At 38.7% G+C, this 25,258-nt stretch overlaps 1 protein-coding gene across 3 annotated transcripts in view; it reads right to left on the bottom strand.

Moving 5' to 3' along the window:
* The window catches only part of tbc1d9 (TBC1 domain family, member 9 (with GRAM domain)), a 43,886-nt gene extending 31,072 nt beyond the window's left edge, over window positions 1-12,814 (bottom strand). Inside the window, exons 1-3 of one of the 3 annotated variants that reach the window (XM_026939728.3) lie at window positions 12,584-12,814; window positions 12,120-12,419; window positions 890-1,000 (exon numbers count right to left, since the gene is read on the bottom strand). In XM_026939728.3, coding sequence (XP_026795529.2) covers window positions 890-1,000; window positions 12,120-12,240 — 232 coding nt within the window. In that variant the 5' untranslated portion in view covers window positions 12,241-12,419; window positions 12,584-12,814. The remainder of the gene's footprint in view (window positions 1-889; window positions 1,001-12,119; window positions 12,420-12,583) is intronic. The other 2 variants (XM_026939737.3, XM_053232423.1) reach the window with 2 other exon arrangements.
* Window positions 12,815-25,258: the final 12,444 nt, after the last annotated feature.

Below are 25,258 nucleotides of genomic sequence, written 5' to 3'. Positions count from 1 at the left end.
TTGTCCTTCTGGATTATCTAACCAGAACTAGTCTAACCCAAATAAATTCTTAATATGTAAGTGTTTAGCCCACAAATGAATATTGCTTCTGATAGAAAAACATGTAAATACAATACAGAATAATGTATACAGAGCCAAGAGTATTTCAGGCTAAGCTCAGTAAGGAAGTGAAACGTCTAAAATGTGCCAGTGAGTGGCTCCCACCCTTCAGCTCTCCTCAAACCACATTAGAGCTAAAAGGAGTGAACAGAATCTCTCCCCAGGGCTGGGGGGTCTCTCCATCTCAAAGGAAATAAAGACACACGTCCTCACAATAGACTGCACTGCTCTTTCGCCATCTCTGTGCCATTTGACATCCAGCTTGTCCTATTATTAACCCATAAGTCCATTCTATTTTGCCTTATACTACAGCTTTAACAGTGGTTTTAAGAGACTGGGGACTGAAGCATGGAGAAATATCAGGCTCAGCTAGCGTAAGTGCCAAGGCCAAATTCAATTAAGCACGCCCAGATGCACTATTCTTAAAAGCCTGCAGCTAAGCGGGAGATTTTGGAGGCTGCAATCAATAGTGCACTAGTTGCAGCGTACACTGAAGCACACAACAGCAAAGCCAACACAACACCCTGAACACAACTGGCTGGCTGAGATCATACACATACAAAAAAACTGGCTGAGATCATACACATAATTCCATAGCCAACATCTAAACACCATTTAAAGGGGAGGAGGATGAGGATAATTTACTTTTGAGCTTTTGACTTCCCCTTTAAGCCCAGTGGAGAATGAGGTAATGCTTGGCATTCTGAGGCCAGCGGAGAACAAGAGGCAAGATGTGAGAGAATATTCTAGAAGCAGGGATGAAGGCAGGGTATGAAGCACAGTGATTTACCGTGGGCAATGGTCCAGTACACCAGCGAGTCAGGCGTCTGATAAAGGATCCTGTACGGAGCCACACGTGCACTGGAGTCCAGCACAACGTCCAGAGTTCCCACCAACAAACCTGCAAGAAAAAAAGGAGTTCAGGAATAAATACCATTTCAGCATCCATGAGAATAATATAGTTTGTCTCTACATAATAATATAGTTTGTCTCTACTAATGCTGATAGAAATCTTGCGTAAGAGATTTGGGTTAGCAGTAGATCTGGAGTTCTTAGTGTTATTTAGTATTACATATTAAACTTTCCTCATTCATTTTTAACCCAGAACCATAACCTTATAACACTAAGGACACAATATGACAATATACTATCAATGCTGAAATACATGATGTAACAGTACACTTTTCGAAGAGCACCCTGTCACTGTGTCACTGGTACTCATAACACTGATTAACATTATTATTACAACAATGAGGTGATTGGATTTTAAGAGATACTTTGTACAGAATGTAACATTTTCTTCTTCCTTTTTCATGTTTGTCTATTTTTAATAAAAGTATCAGTGATCTCACTATTGTTTTGTTGGAACTCAGTTAGCAAACAAGTAAATATCATCATATACAGTATACTGCACACAGTAAAAATTTCCTGTATTATTTTTAACGCATCATCCACCCCTAGTTAACAAAGAATTCACTGAAAGAAAAAAAGACAGAATAGGACACTGTAGATTAGAACATAATATAATACATTACGTTAGAACAAGATGGAATATCAACAATATAGCATTGCAGAACAGTATAAAGTAGAATAGAATAGGTTTGTCGTTGTACAAGTACAATGACAAAGCAATGAACAATGAAATTAAATTTCAACACCCTAGAATAGAATAGAATAGAATAGAATAGAATAGAATAGAATAGGGTATTACAAAATAGCACAGAAAAAAATAAAATATAAACACTGTAAACATAATATATTAAACATAAACTCTGTATAAATAAAAACACATACATTGACCAGTACAACCTTAAATATACGGGTAAGTATATAGAAAGTTCGGTGTAAGTTCATATAAGAGATGGAATAGATCATTAGCTCATGATAGACAAAACAGTTGTGCAAATACCCATATGAATGTACAAATCTACCACAGAATAGCAGCCATAGACCTGTTCAAGGACACACAGTGTGTCTTTACAGGGACAGAGATCTGAGTGCGGTCTGGGCTAGTGCAGAGGATTAGTGCTGCAATAGTGCACATGAAGGTGTGACGTTGTGTTTTTGTTCTTAACAGCTTATCCGATGCTGGTGTTCAGCAGTTTACCAAGTGTGTGACTGTGTGTTTGGCAGAGCTGGCGGTTGATGGCATGTTTCCGGAATATCGATTCAGAAACGTGATTGCCCTGGATAAGAAGCTTTTGCTTAATCTGGATGTGTGGGCATAAACAGTCTTATAATGCCTGCCTGATGGAAACATTGCAAACAGAATGTAGCAGGAGTTGTTAGATTTGTGTAGACAGCACAAGTTACAGGTGTCCTCCAGGTCCAGTAGCGTGCTGTAGAGCTTTCTTATGAATCATTTCATATGATTTTTAGGTTTCTAGAACAATTATCCTGTCACAGTTTTTGGATGTCCTGGGAACATCATTGTTCCAACATTTTTAACTGCAGGAACATTATACAAGAGATTCCATAATGTCTGTTTTTGTCTCACTAGGAATGTTGTGTGATGAGAACACTTAAGGAAGGTTATCAAACCAAAACCTTCTGAAGTAAAAAAAATTACATAATTAATTACTGAACATTCTGATAATATACCCTGTTCATGGGAATATTGATATTTCTGCACAATCATTTCTACACTCTACTCTGAGGCTCTCCTAGGTTGTCAAGCTCTGCACCCTAAATTCAAGGGTCTACTCTGTCTTAGGCCGTCCAGGCCGCCCAACTGGCATTGCACCTGACCTCCAACCTTCATTTTGAAGATGGTGGCCCCACAAGATAGCTCCATGTTGCCATTTTGGATGGAGCTTGACCAAGTTACATGGCTGGCCCAGTCACCAGACATTTGCTTGTGGATACTACCCCTAGGCCTGGCTCCAATGGTGTATCCTGGTAACCCTAATGCAGCCAGGGTACACCTGGTCTTTTTTGCATTTTTTACAGAAGTCTTTAGGATCGCTCTTTGTCTGACTTCTCTCCTCACATCTGTTCACCAAGGGTAACATAGCCCTGAGGTTCAGCTGAGTACACAAGCCCCTCTACCATGACAAGGTCTCAATCAACAAAAGGCCCATGTCTTTGTTTGGCTCACCATGACCTTGACCAGGATAAAGTGATAAATGAATTAATATCATGTGTTTTTTTTCTTGTTATCACACTTCTTTTTGTTAAGTGTTACCATCATAGTTGAAAATGTTTGTTTTATTTCACTGCATACAAGTACACTATATAGCCAAAAGTATAACTAGACCATCACACTATATAGCCAAATGTAAACTAGACCATCACACCCATATGGGCAAAAACCATGGGCATTAATGTGAATTTAGTCCCCCCCCCCCCTCCCCCCACACTTGGCTTATCTATAACCTTCTACATCCTTGTAATCATATGACCAGTGATGAAGTTATTACACATGTCTAAGAAAAATGATTCATACATGAGTATTATGGAATTTCCAGGTTTGGTAATACTTAGTCAGTCTAATGTGTGTTTGTGTTGAAAACTGTTATGAAACTGTATTAGGCTACGTTTACACGACAACAATGTAGTCAAAAACGGAAAAGGTGTTTTCAAAAACTTGACTTTGAAACCCGTTTTCAAAAATATGCATAAAAAGTTTCCTGTTTTTGGCTGAAAACGTTGTCATGTAAACAGCCCCTTAGTGTGTGTTGGGTGGGAGATAAAAAGCGTTAGCGTCTGTCACCTGATTGCGAATGAATCGCGGTTAGTCCCTGTGTTTCAAATGATGTCTGCTGGAGGTGAATATTTTCACACCTAAATGGTCTTTACAGCATTGTTGTGCAACTTCACACCTGATGAAGGTGCAATGATTTTATACCCAATACCAAACAAGGAGCTACACAAGAGGACAATGTGTCACTTTTATGACTATGATATACTGTATGTTAACAAACAAAAATTAGCAAGCACTCAAGGTACAAATGGATAGGCACCTATTACATCATGGTACGTTCAGAAAGGAAATAGGTTTTGGAAATGTCTACAAGTGCCTTCACGTATGCAAGTATTTGGTGTGTTCTAAACAAATTGGGTACGGACCAAATGAAGGCCCCTAAAGATATGGCTTAGGCTGTTTCCAAGTGAACCCTAGTGTGGTGTAATACCAATGACAATGAGTTTCAACCCAAGGGCATAAAGACCAATGATCACTGATCATTTCCAGGCATGTCACTGTCTCTTTTTCCCTTTCCCCTTTTTAATTGTCATCAGTTCCCATCCATTAACAAGTTCTCTTCTGTCACACCACATTTTCACTCTCACATTCCATCAACTTGCACTGGACCACATACTGTAACAGAGAAAGAAAATCCAAGTTCAAAAGCACAGTCACCAAACTAGTGAACCAATTAAGCAGATCTCAATTTTTCCTTTTTTCATTCAACACTCACACATATAATACAATATAAGTTTGTCTGTAAGTATGGTTTTTTTTCGTTATTTAATACACATCTGATGTTTTCTTCTAAATGAGATCTAATCAGGCGATTCTAAAAGCAATCATGTGCTGATAGCATCACTGAACCCAAAGAGCTCATCATGTGATGACCGGCACAATCTGAGTGGTACTAAGCGGTATTAATCAGCAGATTTATACTGATGAAACAGAGGAAGAATAATATGACGAAACACAGTATAAGGCCTGTTTCTCAACACTAGGTCTAGATATTAACAGAGCATTGTAAAGGACATGGGATGTAAACGTCTTTTGTGGATTTAGGTAGAAAGGAAACATTCAAAGACTCTTGTAACTTGACGTACAGCCAGTAAACCGGTTCATCCTGCTCAGCCACCTCCTTATCCATGAAACACTATACTTAGCATTTCTCAAATACTCATCACACACAAAACCATAAAATTACTGCTCATACCAGATCGTTCCCCCTCTGAGAGAGAGTTCACCTGATTTATTTGTTTTTGGTCATTTGCCAATTCCCACCCAATAGCTCTTTCTTATTACACGAGACCAGGGAGGGTGCACATGCTTCCTGCAAGACATGCAAAACTGGTTGTCATATTTTTAAAACTGCTGTTCACGCTACATCACGGGGCATGCTACATAACGAATCACGCTCAAAGGAGCATAAACCACAAAGGAACACATTTGTGTTTGGTAAATGGTTTCCCCATGCACAATTTCAGGGTCATAATTCCCTATACTGTGGATCATGCATGAACTATTACACTTTTACCATAAAAATAGTTAAATGTAATGTCACCTTTTTGTTGGGTCCAGCAGGATCCCACAATCCTCTTCTCTGCTGAAGGATTCTACACAAAACCTACATTTCAAGGGTTCCCCTCGCAGGACAAACCAAACCAAACCTTTTTCCCTCCTATAAGTGAACACTGAACCAAGGTGCTTAATCACTACAGTATATATATACATATATATACATATATATATATGTATATATATACAGATATACATATTTGTTAATTGTGACTAGCTAAGACTGCTAGCTGGACTGTCTGAGCACCTTTAAATAGGCTTTCTTGTGAGTACCATCCATATGTCAAAGTTAAATCTTCCAATACATAAAACTCAAAGTATGTGATTCTTTTCCAAAATTCTGGATGTTCCTCCAAAGTTCCCACACAAACACACAAACCCAATGGGTCTAAGGAAGATGACATGGCATGTTAATGTCAAAGAACAAGTGCCAACTAATTATCATTTCCTGTTGCCTCAGATCTGTGAAAAGTTGCACTTAAACACACCACAAACATGACAAGCACAACATGACCAGGAGGAGGCACTGGTCTATATTTATAATAAGAAAACCAGAAACCTAGCATAAAATTAAATAAAGAGGACATCACAGATTGCATACTACTGTATTAAATAATTAATATACTGCACTACCAGTACTATAGCAGTGTCAGTACCTACAGTTACATTCTGTTTTGATAAGATATAGCTAGAGACAGAGGCAAACAAACTAGCCTAGCTCTCTTTTGTTGAACCTCCAGTGCTGATTCAATATGGTCTATTATCTTAACAGTCACTAGCACCGACTAGGGTCACTAGTAATAAAAACACCTGGCAAAAATTACAGCCAGTCGTTGACATGGTCTGTAAAAGCCTTCAAAGGCAAGCAGCCATAAATGAATCTGGCTTCCTCTCTAATCCTGACCATAAATGTGGAACAGTGAAGACTCCTCCCGGCCATATGACCCTTTCGGTTCCTTCTTTTATCCACTGGGCAGGGTGAGCTGTGCTTTTCTTGCTTGCTTGAGAGGAACAGGACGCATCACATGATGTTTCGAGGATAGAGATGGAGGCAAGGTCATTACCGGGAACGTATTGTCCTGAGTTACAAACCAATCTACTGTTCTGCGCAATGTTGAAAACCACAGACCAGGCTTTCAGGAGAACAATCATTTCTCTCATTGTCATTCTTTCTAACTGTAGTCAGCTTTCGTTTCTTCTCCATTTGGGCTCTGGGTTTTGCTCCGATTGCTGTTCCCTGGCAAAAGCTTAAAATCAATACAGTCTCGAATAACATGAACCTAAGAGGTCTGTGTTGGAAAGCAACAAACTGAGGAGCTGCTGCCTGAATACTTACTTCTCCATAGCACAGAAACCAACATCGTTCCTCTTTTTCATTTTCTATGGTTTATTTGTCACATCAAGACAAAAAGTTGTGACTTACGTGAACAAAGATGTGATTGAAATCTGCAGTTGCCATAAGACCTTTAACAGGATTTGACTGTTTACCAATTATTGTTTCTTCACTACTGTTTATCTGTGCTCATAAATTTTATATGGGCAACCACAGGGAAATGTGAATCTGATGCCTACTGTACTGAACATGTATTTAAGGAAAGCGCAAGTGTGCTGGTTGGAGTTGCCCACCTTGCAATTAAGCTAGTTTTAGATTGAGCCTCACTTGTTATGTTAGTTAATGCCACAAGCTCAGGTTTGATCCATGCACATTCCCTGCCTCAATTCAGCTCTAGGTGCCAAATACTGTGTATAAGCCATGTGCCTCTGGAGCCTTGGCCCTCTCACTAGCTTTCCCAGCCTCCTCTGGGCTCAGGCTGCAGGGAGGGCAGGACCCATGTGCCAGGCTCTCTGCCTCCCCTTTTAGCGCCAACTGGCAGATCACACTCACACATTTACATAACAGTGACATCATCATCAACCATGAGCGCATGCGTCATTCTCCTCTCACAGAACACACCAGACGCTTTTCTTGAAGATTAACAAACCCGAGAATTTACTGTGGGGCAATGGGCAGGTTCTCAGCACATGTGCTTTATTTAACTACAACAACAACTAAGTCTTATGTCAGGTGTGCTTTTCACATGGCTACAACAAAAACGCAGTGTTGTGGACACCCGTTGGCCAGAGTTGGGCTAACCGTGACAGATTATGACTGATTATGAAGTGACAGATTATGACTGATTGTGACAGATTATGACTGATTATGAAGTTTCAGGCCCAGGGGTGATGAGTGCGGAAACTTTGTTACTGGTAAATAAAGAGAGAAATGGGGCATATATGATGTTAAGTATGAAGAGGGTGGAGCTTTATGTGTACTCTTTCTCTGAAACATCAGTGATTTCATAACTGTGCATACATATGAACCAAAGAAGCCATTCAAATGCAAGAGACTACACCGCATAATAAATACATTTTGTGTATAAGTGAGCAGATTTTACCAAAAGACTTCAAAGGCTTCATCTGTTGATGTGAAGAAATATTAATTAAACAAATAATACATTCTATTCATTCATTTATCTTAAACAACTGCTTTATCCTGGTCAGGACTGTGGTGGATCCAGGGCCTATCCTGGGAACACTGCATGCAAGGCAGGGATATAGCCTGGATGTGACACCAGTTAAGTGCAGGGCTTCACACATAAGAACCCACTCACACACCAATTCACACACCAATTCAAACACCCATTCACATACCTTGGGGCAATTTAAAATCAGGATCAAAAGCAGGATCCTGGAGCTGTGAGGCAGCAATGCTACCCACTGCACCGTTAATACATAGTTCCATAAATATTAATAAGAACAATGAAGCAACATATCTTATTTTTGCAAAAACAATGAACATAGAAGTAATGTATAAAATTATGCAATCCATTCTTCAGAAGGATTACTTGATGATTATTCCCCTCCACCGAACAAGCCCAGAATCACACCTGGCTACAAACTCAAGTAAGAACATGAAAATGCTCTTAATAACATTTGTGTGAATGGCTTATACATGAAATTGGTTACTTTGAAAAATATAATTTGTGAAGTTAATGCTTATGTTTGAACTATGAATGATGGTAATGGTGGCTCAGCAGTTAGGACAGCAGTGGACAGCAGTTAGTTATTTATGTAATTTATGTAGTTCCCGTAGTTCTATGTTGTTCTGTGTTGTCTTATGTAGCACCTTGGTCCTGGAGAAACGTTGTTTCGTTTCACTGTGTACTTGTATATGGCTGAAATGACAATAAACTCCACTTGACTTGACTTGACGAATCAGAAAGGTGTAAATTCAAACCCCAATCTCGCCAAGCTGCCACTGTTGGGCCCTTTAGCCTTCATCTGCTCAGCTCAATTGACTTCAATTTGGATAAAAGCACCTGCCAAATGAGTAAATGTAAAAATAATATATATTTTTAAAAATGCTCCCCTCACCCCTTAATAGCCTTAATTGCTCCAGAGTCGTACATCACTCACTGCAGCACGTCCTAGCTTAAAAAATCAAAGCATGAAGAAGCTTCAGTTGAGCAATCACAGGGGCCTGTGAGACAAAACCCTGACCTGACTCTGGACATTGATAAGGAAACCCTGGCAAGCGTGTCAGCCTCTTAACTTTTGTACTCCCTACTGACTTTCCTGAATGGTTTATCAGACTCCCTCCATTAACTTGATTATGCTCTTTCTTTTACAGGTGACCCAGTGAATGAGAGTAGCCTCGAGTAATGACCATTCTGAAAAAAAAATAGCACCCCCCCCCCATCCCATCCCACATACACACACATCTACATGTTATTTTGTGCTGTGTTTGCATTGTCTGTCTAAAACAAGTAAGAATCCCAACATGCTCATTGGCCAATAAAGCTATCTTGAATCTTATTATAATCAAAATGCTAAAAAAATGAATGCACACATTTAAAAAAAAAACAGTAAATAGTCCTACTGAGATAAGCTCACTTAAGTCTAGTTGAGCTACACTGTTTGAGCAGTGAAGGCACACACACACATAGCTAAGGCAATGATTCAGCAGGAATGTTTTGCTCCGTGTCTTTCTGCACATACTGCCAGTGTTCCAAAGAAGCTAGTTTTACCCAACTGCATGTATAAAAACAGTCTGATGAATCACACAGATGTACGCAGATTCTATAATGACACAAGATATTTTTAAGTGTTTTCGAAGAAACAAGACTTCTCAACACTTTTCACTGATCCAAATGTAAAGATTAACTTCTCAAGCAAAGATCAAACTTCATCTGAGACTAACCAATGGCTTTTCAGTGGATAACCATCATCAGCTCACATGCTAATCATCTGATATGATGATTTAAAGAAATGTTTCCCAATCCTAAGTACTTCCTGACTTTCCACATACTGAATATTTTATTTATTTTTTTCTCTGTTGTAACACACTGGATTTAACTAGAGCCCACCTACAAGCCCTGTGGGTGTTTTAAAGCAGGGAAAGGGTTGAGGGTTAATCCCACAATGCACTGCTGAGTACATCAGGATAAGAATTGCGCAACACTGGGAAAGCTTAGATTGGCTTCATTTGTGCTCAGGATGTCAGACTGTGTGATTTTAAAGTTATGTAACCTATGTATTTTCAGGTACAAGCAGATTTAGTAACAGGTTGTTCTAGAAGACCTGCGAGATTATGAATAACTTTCAGAAAAAAGGATCAAGTGATTGTACACTTTGTAAATCCTTAACGGTTCTAAGTAGAACCCATCGACAGACAGCTTCCCTTTAAGGTTCAAAGTAGAACCACTTAAAAAAGCAAGAATCCTTAAGCAAAGCACCTTTATAAAGCTAGAGCTGATTTCAAAATTGTGTTCTATATATAATATCGGGAAAAATGGCCTTTTTGGATGGTGAAGTGTTCCTAGTTTGTGAAACAGGCTCTACATTAAACTTATAAAACACCAACTGCTTTCAGGGGCTCTCGCATAACATGTAGAAAAAAAGCTTCATTCTAATACTCATACTGGTTATTTACTTTGATAATCTAAAAAAACCTCCATGGTTCTTTGTAGAACCCTGTAAGAGACAGCTTCACTTGAAAGTTTAAAGTACAACCGCTTACGAAAGCTAGAACCCTTAAGCAAAGAAGAATTAGGAAACCGGAAATGGTGACCTTCACCCTCTATCCCTATAAATGCCATAAAAAGGGTTCTTCAAAGTTTTTTGGATCATTTTTGGATAGTTTTCTCACTTTTGGAACTGGCTCTATATAAAACTTCTAACCCCTCACCCTAAAGGGACATTTGAAGAATCCTTAGGAGGTTCTACATTTAACCTAAGACTGTCTACTGGATTATCTATACTTTTGGCAGAAATATGTCTCCATCTAGCAAATCTAGCACCCTGCACAGGGCTTTGTTATGCTCCTCTGTGGGAACCTTTAAAGCTTCTACACAGAATCCCACAATGTTCCAAATATAACCCATTTAGGAAACTAAAAATCCTTGAGGAACCTCTTTTTCTGTCCAAGAGTATAGGGTGATAGTAACCTAAGAACCTATCACTCTATAGATTACCCAGTGCTGGATATTCTCTTCTATGCTGTCATATATTAACATGTAAAGATCAAATTTCCCCAGAACCCTTAACAAAGAAACGTTTATGAAACCAGAGTGAGTTTAAAATGGTGTTAAAATTTACTCTCTATCCCTATAAATAACATAAAGTACACACTTTAAGGCCATTTTGAATATAGAATATTTTCCCAACATTCTGTTGTAAGGCTCTACATAAAACTTGTAAGGGATCTGCTTCCAAGAACAAAGAGCTGTGAATTCTCAAGAGGTCCTTACCTCAGAGTGTATCACCTACACTTTTAGAGTATGAAAGGCTCCATCAAGCAAATCTATCACTCTGCACAGTTCTTTGGTTTTCTCCACTGGGGGAGAAAGGGTTCTACGCAGAACCCTACAATGTTCTAAATATAACCCATTTACGAAGCTAGGAATCCTTGAGGAACCTTCAAAGAGTGTGCATTCACCAACCTACTGCTTATATGACCTAGATATTCTCTCATACACTTTCATACACTACCATGTAAAGGTAACATTTCAAAATAATACACTTTGTAGTGAACACAATGATATTTGGCGTAGGGATGGAAATTACAAAGTAGCCCAGAGTCCTAAAACACATAATGATACTGTATAAAGGGAACAACCTCAGTCTGAATCAAGAAATCGAGTAATGCAGAGGCATATGCTACGTCCTAAACCACACACTACTCCACTAAATAGTGTGTCAGAATAAAACACTACCTAGGGTGGTATATATCTTCTGCGCTGTGTGGTTTTAGCCATAGTCCGTGGCTCATCAGCTAATTACTAATGTGTTCACAGTGAATTTGGTGTGTTAGAGAAGGGAAAACACAAATCTCTGTAGGGCTGTGGTGGTGCTAGGTTATTCTGAGAGAGTAAAAATGTGGGTTGAGTCCATGAGGGCCAAATTAAGAACCTCTGATCTAGACTAGGGTGCCCGACTGTGGCCCCAGAGAGCTGGACTTTAGTACTTTGATGTTTTTTTAATGAGTTCCCTCTTATATATATATATATATATATATATATATATATATATATATATATATATAAGGTGGAGACCCACTGCTGTGTGGACAGTTTAGGTTCTTACGCCCTCTCATCATCCACCTGGTCCAGGTGATCAGGTGATCTTCATGAGCTAGATCATGGAAAACCTGAAGCTGTCCAGACCAGAGGCTCACCTTACAGCGTGTATACAGCATTACATGGATGCTAGAGGATCTCACCAGCTAGTCCTCCTCCTCCTTCTCCGTGTCCTTTCCTCTTCTGCAGGATGAAGTAGGGGTTTGCGCGCTCGGTGACCCAAAGCGCACCGGCCAGCAGCACCTCCTCCGGGTGGAGCCACATCTTCACCTTCACAGCCTCGCTTTATTTCCTTACGACGGCATCCAAATCAACACCGATCCGATCCAATCCGATCCGATCCGATCTGTCCCGATCCGACTCAGCTTAGATCCGCGGTGTTTGTGCGCAGGCGGGCCGGAACGGTTGCGCACTCGGACGACTCGAGCATGAAATTACACGATCTAAAAAGCAAAAAAACATAATAATAATAAACAAAGGGACGAAACAGGATGAAGGAATGAAGCGCTGCGTTCTTAAACCTTAAACAAAACACACCTGGAAAAAATCAATGTAGATTTATATACATCTAAATCATATATAAATATATAATTAGCCATATATTTACATTACATGCATGAATAAATATGAATCCGCTGAGTCTTTTGTTGATGGTCAGGTGCACCTCGGGTAGTCGCTGTCCAATCAGAGAATTCAAATCAAAGCCCAGAGCCAAATGACTGAATCGGAGGAGAAACCATTCGCGTATTTACGGATCCATCGCTACCAAGCTGCGCTTCCAAACCAAAGCAAATAAACAATGCGCTTATCCGCAGCAGCTGAAGCGACTCTCTAGCGCCGCGGAGGAGACGCGCGTCACGGCCCAAACCACGCCCCCGCGTGTCAGCACAGTGGGCGGGGCTTCAACTGGGCTTTGTTCTAAACGCTATTAGATACAGTACTTCAAGTTCAAGCTTATTGATAAAACTGCAGCAATAAACACAAGCATAATTTGTTGTGAGTGTCACAAGATTAAGGTGAAATGCACAGAAGTTATATTATGGGTCTCATATACATATATATGTGTGTGTGTATGTATGTATGTATACATATGTACATACATACATATATATATACATATACATACACACACACACATATATAATATATACATTATAATATATAATGTATAGTATATAGCATATTACAGTGGAATGTATATACACTCCTGGGCAGAAAAATGGGCCAAGCGCAAAATGGCAAAATATTAAGCTTTTAATGGTATTAAGAACAAATCATTGGTCAGAAAATTAGCAAAAATTAAACGAATGCACTCCTGAGACATCCTGCGCCACCATTTGCTTTTGCTGCAGTGAACTGTTTGGGGAAAAGCTAGAAACACTTACACAGTCTTCTTTTACGCAAAGGTAAAATCATGCTAATGATTCAAATATTTCATGTAAAATTCAAACTAACACATGTCAGGGTGTACAAACTTTTTCCAAAAATATCTTCTGGGAAGATTTTTTTTTTTCTTAAAAGATTAGTCATTATTTGGTTATCTGCCACACCTGATGCAGCCCATCAAGGGCCTGATAATAAGCTCAAAAATGGAACCAGGATATGGCCAAAAGTTTGTGAACACTTGACCATCACATCCATATGTGGTTCTTCCCCAAACTGTTACCACAAAGTTGGAAGCACACAATTGTATAGAATGTTTTTGTATGCTCTAGGACAATGCCCCCGTGCACAAAGAGAGCTGCATGAAGACATGGTTTGACGAGGTTGGAGTGGAAGAACTCAAGTGTCCTGCACAGAGCCCTGACCTCACCTACGCTGAACACCTTCGGCATGAATTATTACTCTGATTGCACCCCAGGCCCTATGCCTGACCTCACTAATGCTCTTGTGGCTGAACGAGCACAAAATCCCTACAGCCACACTCCAAAATCTAGTGGAAAGCCTTCCCAGAAGAGTGGTTTTTATAACAGCAAAAGAGGACTAAATCTGTTCATTAAGCACACATGGGTGTGATGGTCAGGTGACCACAAACGTTTGGCCATGTGTACAATATGTATATTATATATTATATTCATTACTTATATAGAATAATACCACAGTACTTGTCGAATTCTCAAATCTGAAGGTGTTGATTAATTTCCTATAACAACAACAGTTCTGGATGTAATTCAAATCACAGGTTTATATTAATGCGCTTGTTTTAATACATTATCATTTCTGTGGGAACAGCTCATTCACAGGGACTTGTATGAAGGATGATGTACATAATCTAATGCTAATCATAACTGGATTAAAAATCCCTTAGCTTTCTAAGAAATGGTTCCTCATCAAACCTTCTTTGAAATGGGTCCTTTGGTTTGTCCTTCAGAGGAAACCCTTGAGGATTTAATAGCAAATCCAATGTGATATATCAAAACATCACAACATACTCAACATTATATAAAACAATAATCTCAATGCTACAGTCATGACATTTCTAATCATGACATTTAGTATTTAACATTAAGAGGAGTTGTAAAACTGCCCCCATTGTGTAGTAAGAGGTTCATGCTACTACCAGGTCAGTGTGGGTGGTTTCTTATTGGTCAAAATCAGTGTGAGTGAACATAATGCTAAACCCGGTCTATATTTATAAACACACAGCAGTGTAGGCGTACACAGCGGTTTTGGTGACTAAGAGCATTATATAGTGGGATGGTGTAAAAACAACAGCTGGCCTACTTAGTGAATCTGCATTAATACAAAACCGGAGTCATATTTCCAAAAGCCAGCTTTCTATTTGGTCTGCAATACAAGACAAGGTTAGAGGCGTTCCGATGATTCAGTATTGATTTCTGTCTGAAGAGGAAAATACTGCTTTCCCAAATATATCTATGCAGCCTTTCAGCCATCCAGAGTGTTTTGAAAGTGTAGTATTACTAAGAACCCTTCATTTTGATGACAAAAGCCTAAATCTGTTTACAATATGAATGTTTTTGGAAATATAAGCAGCGGAAAAGAGCTAAAAGTGAAGCATTGCAATTTTTTTTCTTTAGGTTTGTCACCCACATGCGGGTACATAACTTACACAGGGAGGTGCTATTCACAGGTGCAAGACATCAAGCAGAGGTGGTGGTTTGTTGGTTTCACTGCTTGGTAAACGTGTTTGTTTCTCTCTCCCTGCATTGGTGAAACAAAGGAAAATAACAAAGTGTGTGTGTGTGTATGTGTGTGTGTCTTACCACAGTGGGTAGGCGGAAAAAGGATGTTTGTGTTACAAAGTGAAGTGCACACCATTACGCTGAGACTGAGTTTCTCCTCTAAACTCTTTGAATCCTATTAATAGTGTACCTATTTAAAACCAGCATCCACCTTTTCACATATAAATACAGCATGCCCTAGTCCATCCTACACATTCTTATGCTGTTATCTAATATTAAATATAAAAATAAAGTATCAAGCAGCATGAAGGAGTAACTGGCATACAACAGATGCTGCTCCATAGGGGAGATGAAGCCTGTCTCATTGCAGGAGACAGTGTTTCACCCCATACACACCATGTTTTATCTCCTACCCCTGGTACCTCCTGGCAAATAAACGTCTTTCCTTCATTCATTCAATTGCAGTAACCACTTTCTCTTTGTTAGAGTCATAAATGACCCCAAGTCTATCCCTGGGACACTGGGAACGAGGCAAGACCTGAATGAGATGCCATTATATCACAGGACCCGTTCACACACTCATTCACACACTCATTCAAATTCAAATTCACGCCTATGTGCAATTTAGCCTAGCCAATCCACTTACTAGCAGGTATTTGGAAGGTGGGAGAAAACTGGACTAAACCAACTGGAGGAAACCAAAATGGACACAGGGAGATTTTTTTTTTTGCTTGTAAATTTTGCACATAATAAACACACACTCCAGTTATTGCTTTGTAATTATTCACAGAGTTTTGCTTTTAGTCTTTTGTACATTCAGGTCTAATGTTATCAGACATTTCAGACAAAAGTCCTTCATAAGCTGAAGTGCTTCTGAGGCTGTAGGAAGCGAAACCATTAGGAGTGTAACGATAAGGCGCATCATTTCATTTCATTCGATGCAAGATTCTCAATATGAAACATCTCCGCATCAACCAATACATTTAATAGACTGCATAATAAAGTATGCTATTTGTGATAAATACTGCTTATAGTATTGCGTGAGGTATAATAAGCTTAATCAGGCCCACAAACACTCCTCTGAAAAAGTAACTTCCTCTTTGGCTATGGGGGTTTAAAAAACACGCTTCTCCTAAGCATGGCTTTTTTCTTTGCAGAGGCAAACACTACTAGTGTGTTATCTGCTTTGCTCAAGATCAAGCAGTAGAGGGAAGATTCCTTTAAATCTTTAAGGTCTGGTGAATTGCTGCTAATGCTAACGGCTAGTGAGTGGTGGACCAAAAAGGTCACAGTGTGTCAAATCCTGCAAATATGTGAATAATACCCTGCTGCTAACTGCAAACATGCAGCTACTATGGTGCACACACACAAACACACACACACAGACACACACACACACACTGATTCAATCCAGGATAAAGAAATGACTGTGTTGATTGAGAAGTTTCTTTTCGGTGGTGGAGAACACAGGATTCAAAAACACACCCAGGTCAACAGAGAGCTGTGTAAGTCTAATGGCAGAATTAGAAAAGTCCAATGCTTCACACACAAACATCCCTTGAGAGTCACACCTGTGAAAGCTAACCATGCTTAATTTTGTTACATACAAATTGTTTCATTATATGCTGCTAAGAGTCTGAATGGATCACGCAAACACTGCCATTATTAAGTTTTAATTATTTTACTTTTATAACACTGAACATTTGAATCAACTGAAAATGAAAACCTGAGCAATATTTTCAGCCATTGCTTATTTTTGCTGTATCATATCGAATTAGAATTTTGTGTCTTGTTACACCCCTAAAAACTATATATACTTTATATACATTCTTAAAGGGGCCCACTATCAGCTTGTAGGTCCTAATTGACTGTTTATATCACTTATAGCTAGAAATGGCCCTGAATGTTCTCTTTCAGTATCATGTGTAACTCTTTTTGTAACATCAATTGGTTTCCTGCATGCCAAAGTAAATTCCTGTACATGACAGATTCTGGGAAAAAGTGTTTTCAGTTCCAGTTATGTCTATCACATAGTGTGGGTAGCCCATGTCCAAATGACTTCTATCTGTTTTTATTAAAAAAAAAACCCAACAACTCTATAAATTGTTTTGAAACTAACTAGGTTGCTGGATTGTGTGTATTTTAAGCAATCATTTTAAGCATATGGTGACTGTTGACTAAAATGGGGATTAAATAGCTCAGGTCGAAAGGTGAGTTATGCTTCAGCTTTCAGAAAGTGCCCCAGAGGAAACCATTTGGCATGAATATAGGAAGTAGAACTTTGCTATGCTTTAGTTTTATTACTCATTTCTGAATGAAGCCAAAATGTCCCCAGTAAAAGTGTTTCCCATTAAGAGCATGATAAATCTGTATTTCACGTCAGGCCATCACAGAATGGAGAATACTGCCTAGGGTCCCTACGGGCATGGGACAGTCCGTCAAATTTTGCATCATTAGAGATAGTGACTCATAGAAACTGTATTTCGACAGGGCTACATGTTTGCATCTTGTTGTTAAACATTCTTAACTCTTCACAAACACAAAAAGTAGGTCACTTTGGTCGCAGAGCTACTGTAATGGAAGACTTGATGAGTAACAACCCATGGCAGACTGAAATATGGCCAAACAAACCAGACAAAATTTTCGTTTTGAGTCTGAAGCTAGTGCTATGGTTCATTTTCCCCTCTCTCTGGTAAAAACTTGGTTATTTGTATAAGGAGATATATATCGAGAGCCCTCAACCACAAAGCCGCAGCACCCATACTGACTTTGGTATAAATGTAAAGCTAGCTACATTGGGGAACTACAGATCATGGTTAATGACACGGGGAAAGTACCGCATTGACCTGAATCTTTATCAGCTTAAGTGATCGACTTGACTCAACCTTATTACAGACTTTAATGACAAAGAAGAGCTACTTAACTCCCTTAAAATATATCCATATTTCCATATCTTACCACTCAGTATATTCATAATACATTAAAAATCTATTTTACTATAACCAGATTTTTCTGACTTTTCACATTACGGGAGAATATAAGGGTTAGTCATACTGTATGTTCCACAGACAGTATGGTTTATACAGTTAAGCTAACACAGAGTGGAAGAATGAGCATAAAGAAAATGTGACTCACTGAATTGCAAACAGACAGCCTCAACCTTTTCTTTTTTAAATAAAGTTCTCATCTAAGAAGAGACAGATTTGAAAAACAAAAGTGAGCCCAAACATTATAAGGCCATCTGAACCAATTGATAGATGAGTCAATAGCAAGGCTAATAATTCTGTTTAGCTATAAATAAGTGCAGAGCTGTAGTACTAAACATTGCCTTTTATTGTTAATAGTCATATTTTTTAACTGACGATTTCTGAAAGATTTTCAAACTCAGGTTTATATTAATGCAATTGTTCTGGTAAGCTATTGTTTCTATAGCAACAACTTACACATGGCCTTTTATAGCAAACACTCCCCAAAGTGTTGATATGGTGAAGTTTTCTATGAGGAACATTTGTGGGAGGAGTCTCCAGTGTCAGTGCTTTGTAACAGTCAGAGGTAAAGCTGTAACTAAGTTTTCTGTCAGAAGAAAGTCTAAAAACTTTGGGGTGGGAAGAGTAACTCTGCTCCATGCTGGGCCACATCACACCACACCACCTTCGGCAATAATTATTTTCTTAAAACAGAATGCCCCAGGTGATTTACTGAACAGACCCTTTCCTCTCGGCCTTCACAGAGACCATTGTCTCCCCTAGTTAATCACTCTCTATTTTATTCACGTGAAGTTAACATCACTATTTATTTCTCCTTCCTTCACCCTTAATTCACTTAATAAACAGCCATGGCTGATCTGCTGACTTTATAGATGTCGTAATTAACTAAATTTATTGTAATTAATAACCTTCACTTTATCCTACAGCATTTGGTGTATAGACAAAAGAGATGCTTCACATCATTATCACCGTCATCGACAACATCTCCTTCATCTTCATCATCGTCGTCATCATCATCATCATCATCATCCCTGATTAAAAGATTGACAACTATCACAAATAAATATATAGACTAACAGTACAGGTGCACCACAGTGGTTTGCTCTGCACTTTTAGAAAGGGTTCTTCAAGGGTTCTTAGTTGCATAATGTAGAGAAAATGGTTTCTTAAGAGTACTTTGGATAGATAAGGATTCTTTGTTTTCTGAAAATGAATTTACTGGGAGCCCACTCTAACCAGTACACCCTCCCTTGTAACTCTCTCTTACTGTAAAATCTTTAAGGGCTTAAGTTGAAGAACCCTTGAGGGAGAAGGAATCCATAAAGTTTTAGGCAGAACCCTATAAAAGAGGGTTTTCCTTTAAAAAAAACTTTTAGAAAGCTCTTACCTATCCAAAGAACCCTTGAAGAACCTCTTTTTTTCTCATATTAATGTAAAAGGAAATTAAACCCTTTACTTCTCCCTGGGAAACAGCAATGGTGTTTTTTTACTGATCTGTTGACCTTACAGATGTTGTAAGTAAGTCTTCATTTCATCTGGCCTTCAGAGTCTGGTTTTAACCTTTCATCACAATCCCTGATTGGATGATCACAAATATATATATATTCTATGGTACAGGTCCTCTGCTCTACTCATCAATGACTGGGATATTTCTCTGGTTTCCTCCCACATCCCATAACAATGCTGGTAGGTGGATTGGCTACTAGAAATTTCTCCTAGGTGTGAATATGTGTGTGTGCATGGTGCCTTGTAATGGAGTAGTGTCCCATACAGTATGTTTTCCCACCTCAATCCCTAGTGATAGACTCTCGAGAAAATGCTATTGAAAAACTGTAGAAGGAAATCTTCTGAATAACCATTTCTGATCCATGTAATACAACAAAACACACAGCAACCCTTTGTGACCTCTCATAGACATCCTGTAATTACTCAGCAGAATCATGGCTGAAAATACCACTACTTTTATCTGTCAGCATCTATCTCTTCTGAGCTCTGATGCAATCTAACTGAAGTTCAAACCTCTGTTCTGTTCTGGTTCATCAAGGTCATGACTGTGCCCCTAAGGAAACACTCTTTACACTCTCAAATACAAAAGGTGAGTCGTTTTTTTCCATTACAGTGGCTCTCAGTTTTAAAACTGACACATACTAGCTCTGCTTATACAGTTCACAAGCCCAAAAAGTTGATATTCAGTCAGAGTTTAATGCTTCCTTCTTTGTACCTCACTGGTGTTTTGAAGGTCATTAGATGTTACCTCGCAGCCATTGACCACCTCTGCAATCCAGAATAGTGCAACATTTTCCAGATTGCTGTAGAGCCCTCAAACCCAGGACAGGCACTTTAAATCCATTCATAACAAACACAGCAGGTGTCTAAAGAGTGCTAAATCTCTGTTTAATCCACCTCCTGTGTCTGTCTCACAGAACCTCCAGCAATTCCCTGAACTCAATTCTCTATCACTACTCATTATGTCTTCCTGCAAAGACAGCGGTGGTCTGTTGGAAGCCACTTGTGTACTCAATAAACAGTAAATGGTGCTGCTGTTCATTTGTTTTTCAGTCACTTGTGTTAATGGAGATGAACATTTCAATGTGACGGCTTTAAATGATGTCATTAGAATGTTCAAATTTTTTTTTTTTGTAATAATATATGCGTATGTTTTTTTTCAGTGAGGTAGAGAGTGCATATTGGGATGTCAATATGATGGGTGTACTTTTGTAGAAAGAGTAATTGTAATAAAATTTGGTTACAATCATCATTTTGTGCATTATTGACCAGGAATGATCCATAATGTCATATAAATACCAGAACACTACACCCTGTACTGTTTTTGCACTGCACTGCTCTGTTGATTGCATTTTTGATAGCAGGCTACAGAAGAGTTTCTTTCCCAGTGGCAGCTCTCTGCTTAATCAACCACCATCTGCACCACCTGTCTGTCTGTTGCATACAGCCTCCAGCAATACACTGGTCTTGATCTTTATCATTACTCATTCTTCCTTTTCTCAAAGGCAGTAACAGTCTGTTGGAAGCCTCTCACAATCACTCAATAAACAGTAAACGGTAGTGACTTATATTAATCTGCTGAATCCTCCAGTGTGATGGGGTTAACTAATGCCATTGGTGTGTACTTAGAAATAAGAGTTCTTCAGTGGTTTGTTAAGGGTTCTTAGCTTCTGAGAATAATCCTCATTCTCAAGGAATCACCCTGATTGAGACGCCAGTCCATCACACACATGTACACACACACATTCACATACTCATTCACACCTAGGGCTAATTTATCTTATCTAATCCACCTACCACTGTATTTTTAGGAGGTGGAAGAGGAAACCCATGTGAACATGGGGAGAACATGCACAGCTCAGGGACCCTGGAGCTACACATGGTACTCTTGAGATACCAGTGATCCTGACCCCTTCTGCTCTCTGGACCTGCCTGATCCATGCTGATGCCCTACTTCTGGTTGGAGTTCTCACCACTTGTTCTCATCACTCGCTGCTGCTGAGGATGGTCTCACACAGATAGCCTAAAGTTACATGAGATTACTGTGGATGGTACCACTTAGAATCCATGAAGATGGCTTTGGGCTAGAATTGATATGAACAGTTTTGCTATGATGGCTTAGGACTACAATTGCTATGAAAGCTTTAGGACTGCAATTGCCACAAACAGTTTTGCACTCATGTCTCCATCAGTGAACAGTTGTTAACTTCAACAAAATAGACTTCATGTGAAAACTATAATGAATTTCCTGGTTAGACAACTGCACTTTTTGACCATGTAGTACACAATTATAGAATAAAATTATTTATAATCGCATTAGACGGCGTCACCCAGATGAGGATAGGTTCCCTTTTGAGTCTGGCTCCTCTCAAGGTTCTCTTCCTCATATCATCTCAGGGAGTTTTTCCTTAACACCATCGCCTCTGGCTTGCTCATTAGGGATCAATTTAAAATTTATACCCTGAATTATATATTTCTGTAAAGCTGCTTTGTGACAATGTTCATTTTTAAAAGCATTATACAAATATATATTGAAGAAGAAGAAGTTGTGAGGTGGCAACACTACAGGCTGTGCCACCCTGAAAAAACTCTACTTGGAATCATTTCATAAAGCCTTTTATGGGAAAACTTACTACTGTAGAGTTCTACACAGAACCTTAAAGAAGTCAAAAAGAAATGTTTTTCCTAAGGGTGTAGGTTTAGACTTTTTACACAACAGGTTCCGTTTAGAACCCGAGACAATTTTTGGCTTTTCAATCAGGGGAATGTCTTAAAGGATCTATGTTAAAACTTATTAACATGGTGTTTTTTTAGTGAGGGATGCAAATAGACAGTAAACATGGGGGAGGGTGCAGATGGTGGTGGTTGATTGCAGCAGATGCTTGCTGTCCAAAACGTAATGTTATGCATTGGTGTGCAGAAATAGAAAAATTTGTAATACATATGCCTTTGTCAGGGAGTAATGTTCCTGGGATAGGCTCTGGATCAGCAGCAGCTCGTGCCCATAGCTTTTGGTGATGTAGGACGTCATGAATAACCACATAGCCTCAAACGAAATTAAGTCAAGAGGCTATTACACTTGAATTATGCTATAGGATACTATCTAGTGAATTTTTAGAGGCGGTTGAGAGTTGAATAGACAGCATACAGTCTAGCAGCTTGTTTTTGAGTGGTTTTAGATGTACCTTTGTTCAAATGTGTTTGAGGTAATATCATTAACCAGACTTTACAGGTTTCAGAAAAATTTCCGGCCCTCAAAAACCACACAGAAGACCCAAAATATGCCCAAAAAATCTGGCTATTGTAAAATGGAGGCATTTTTCTTCCTCTCAGCGTGTGTGTGTGGGGAAACAAGTATTCCACACATATTTCTGATGTACAGATATTATCCACTCCATAATCCACCGTTTCCTCTCCCAATCTCAATAATATATCTCACAATAGAAATGGATTTTGAACATCAGAGAAACACTGTCTGCACTTTTTATGGAAATTTATTACATTTAATTCTGATTATTTGTTCTAAAACAAGATCTTGGTGGCCACAGAGTATTTTTAAACTAGCCCAATCTGGGTATCACATAAACTGCTCTGTCCGCTGCTCCTCCCCTGAGCATGGGGCAGCATGAGTCTTGCTCCAATGGGCTTTTGTTAGCACTTTTTATACTCCCATTTTTGAGCATTAGGTGCAATAATAACTCTATGGAGCTAAATGGGGCAGTGAGTGCACTGCCCAGTGATGTGCAACATCTAGATTGCCAAATCAACGAAACGTCAGCTAATATCTGTCAGATAACAACATTTCTTAAACTTGTTGATCACTCAAAAGAGATATGTAGTATTTCAACAGAATTTAAAATGGATGGAGGTGTGAATGGGGACTTTATGAAGATTAATATTTGTTGAACTGTTGACAGATAAGAGCCTGCAACTGCTCTTGATCCACCTCTACCCTGACCAGAATTAAGCGCTTTATCAAAGATAAATAAACTCCAATTGAATAGGTGAACGAATGAATGTAATATGTTGCATATTGTATTGTGAATATTTCAAATTAAATTATTGCATTTTTGATTTGTGAAACAAATTAGAAAAATAAAATCTTGGTCTTCTACTTGTTCTTGATCTTTGTGGTTTGTTTTCCCCTTAACTTACATTCTTATTTATCTGACAGTTTTGTTGTTGCAGCTCCATAACTTCTGAATTTCACACACCTTTTATAATTTTTTATCCATGTGTATACTGTGTGTACTGTAATGTGACAATAAATCTATATCACAAAAGTCTTAGGGTCTTCGTGTTGTTTTAAAAAAATCCACACTGACCTGTTTCTTAGACTGAAACCAAGAACACTGTACTTTCTGGCATTTTTCTCCCCAACTGACTCATTTCTCATCCATATTCTGGTTAGAGATTTGAAACTAATGTTCTTAGGCTGATTATAATGGTGGGGTTTTCATGACGCCTGTGTGAGTTTTTCAGCAGTGACGAACTAAACTACAAGGGAACTAGATATATCTGAATCTACATCTCACCTCCCTCGCTTTAATAATGAAAGTGAATATACAGTATGTAGTAGATTTTATGATGTAGGTTGTGGGAGTAGATGGAGAACCCCAAGGGAGAAAAAACAGGTTTATTCAGAAATTTAGGAAGTTCATGATGATGTCAGGACATCCAATGAGTTCACTGTAGATTTTACAACGTATTAAAAGAAGTTCAGATGAAATGTATCCAAAAATAACACACCAAAAACACATACGCCTTTTTCAGATGCTAATGATTTTTCTCATAAACCTCTAAACCAGCACCAACAAGAGATTAGACAGTAATTATTCATTCAGGCCCATGGTTTAACTTACCAAATCAATATAATTTCTTTCAGGGCTGTAAGTACACATGGCTGTCATACAGATACGAAGACACTGTTTGTCCTTCAGCTCTCAGGTTTATAACTGGTCATAAATACTCGTCATTGTGATTTACAGTATATAAAGAACTGTTATAGCTTCCTGTCAGGAAGAAGAGATCTGCATTGGTACATCTTTATTTATAAGGCCATTCTTCATACCATGTCATTGTAAATCATTAGACTGTTTTGAACTGGAAGGTCAAGTTCATAATACTCAGATCAATGCTGATACTCATACACAATCTAGCTCAGGTTTAATATTTCAGATCCAGTGATTCACACACAGGGAATAAACTTTAAGAGCTTCAAAGAGGGCTCTTCAAATATTTTTGTGGCATTGTGTATTTGTATTTGTGTATTTGTGTATGCTTTCGATAAGTAAGGAATAAAACACTTAGGGACATGCTGTCATATGAAAATCATCAGTGAGTGAGTGTGGTGGGTATGATTTAGCTTAATTCAAAGCAGTTTACTGTTACAAAGCCGAACTTTATTGTTTTCCAAATAACTGTACGTCACAAAGTGTTTTATTCCTCTTATACCATGGTGATTTAACATGTTTTTTTTATTAAGGACATGTCATACTTTTTATCCATTTGTGGAATGTCTGTAAACAAGTTAGTTCCTGTTATCACTTACATTATAACAGTTATAAACACTCATTCCCACACCATCAGCCTTTCTTTTTCTCTCCCTTGAAAGTTAATAAGACAGAAAACACAGCTTGTTACTTG

This window comes from Pangasianodon hypophthalmus, chromosome 3 (assembly GCF_027358585.1).
Source record: "Pangasianodon hypophthalmus isolate fPanHyp1 chromosome 3, fPanHyp1.pri, whole genome shotgun sequence".
In the NCBI taxonomy this organism is placed as follows: domain Eukaryota; kingdom Metazoa; phylum Chordata; class Actinopteri; order Siluriformes; family Pangasiidae; genus Pangasianodon; species Pangasianodon hypophthalmus.
The sequence above is the reverse complement of the archived record's forward strand: the minus strand, read 5'-3'. Positions and strand labels throughout refer to the sequence as shown.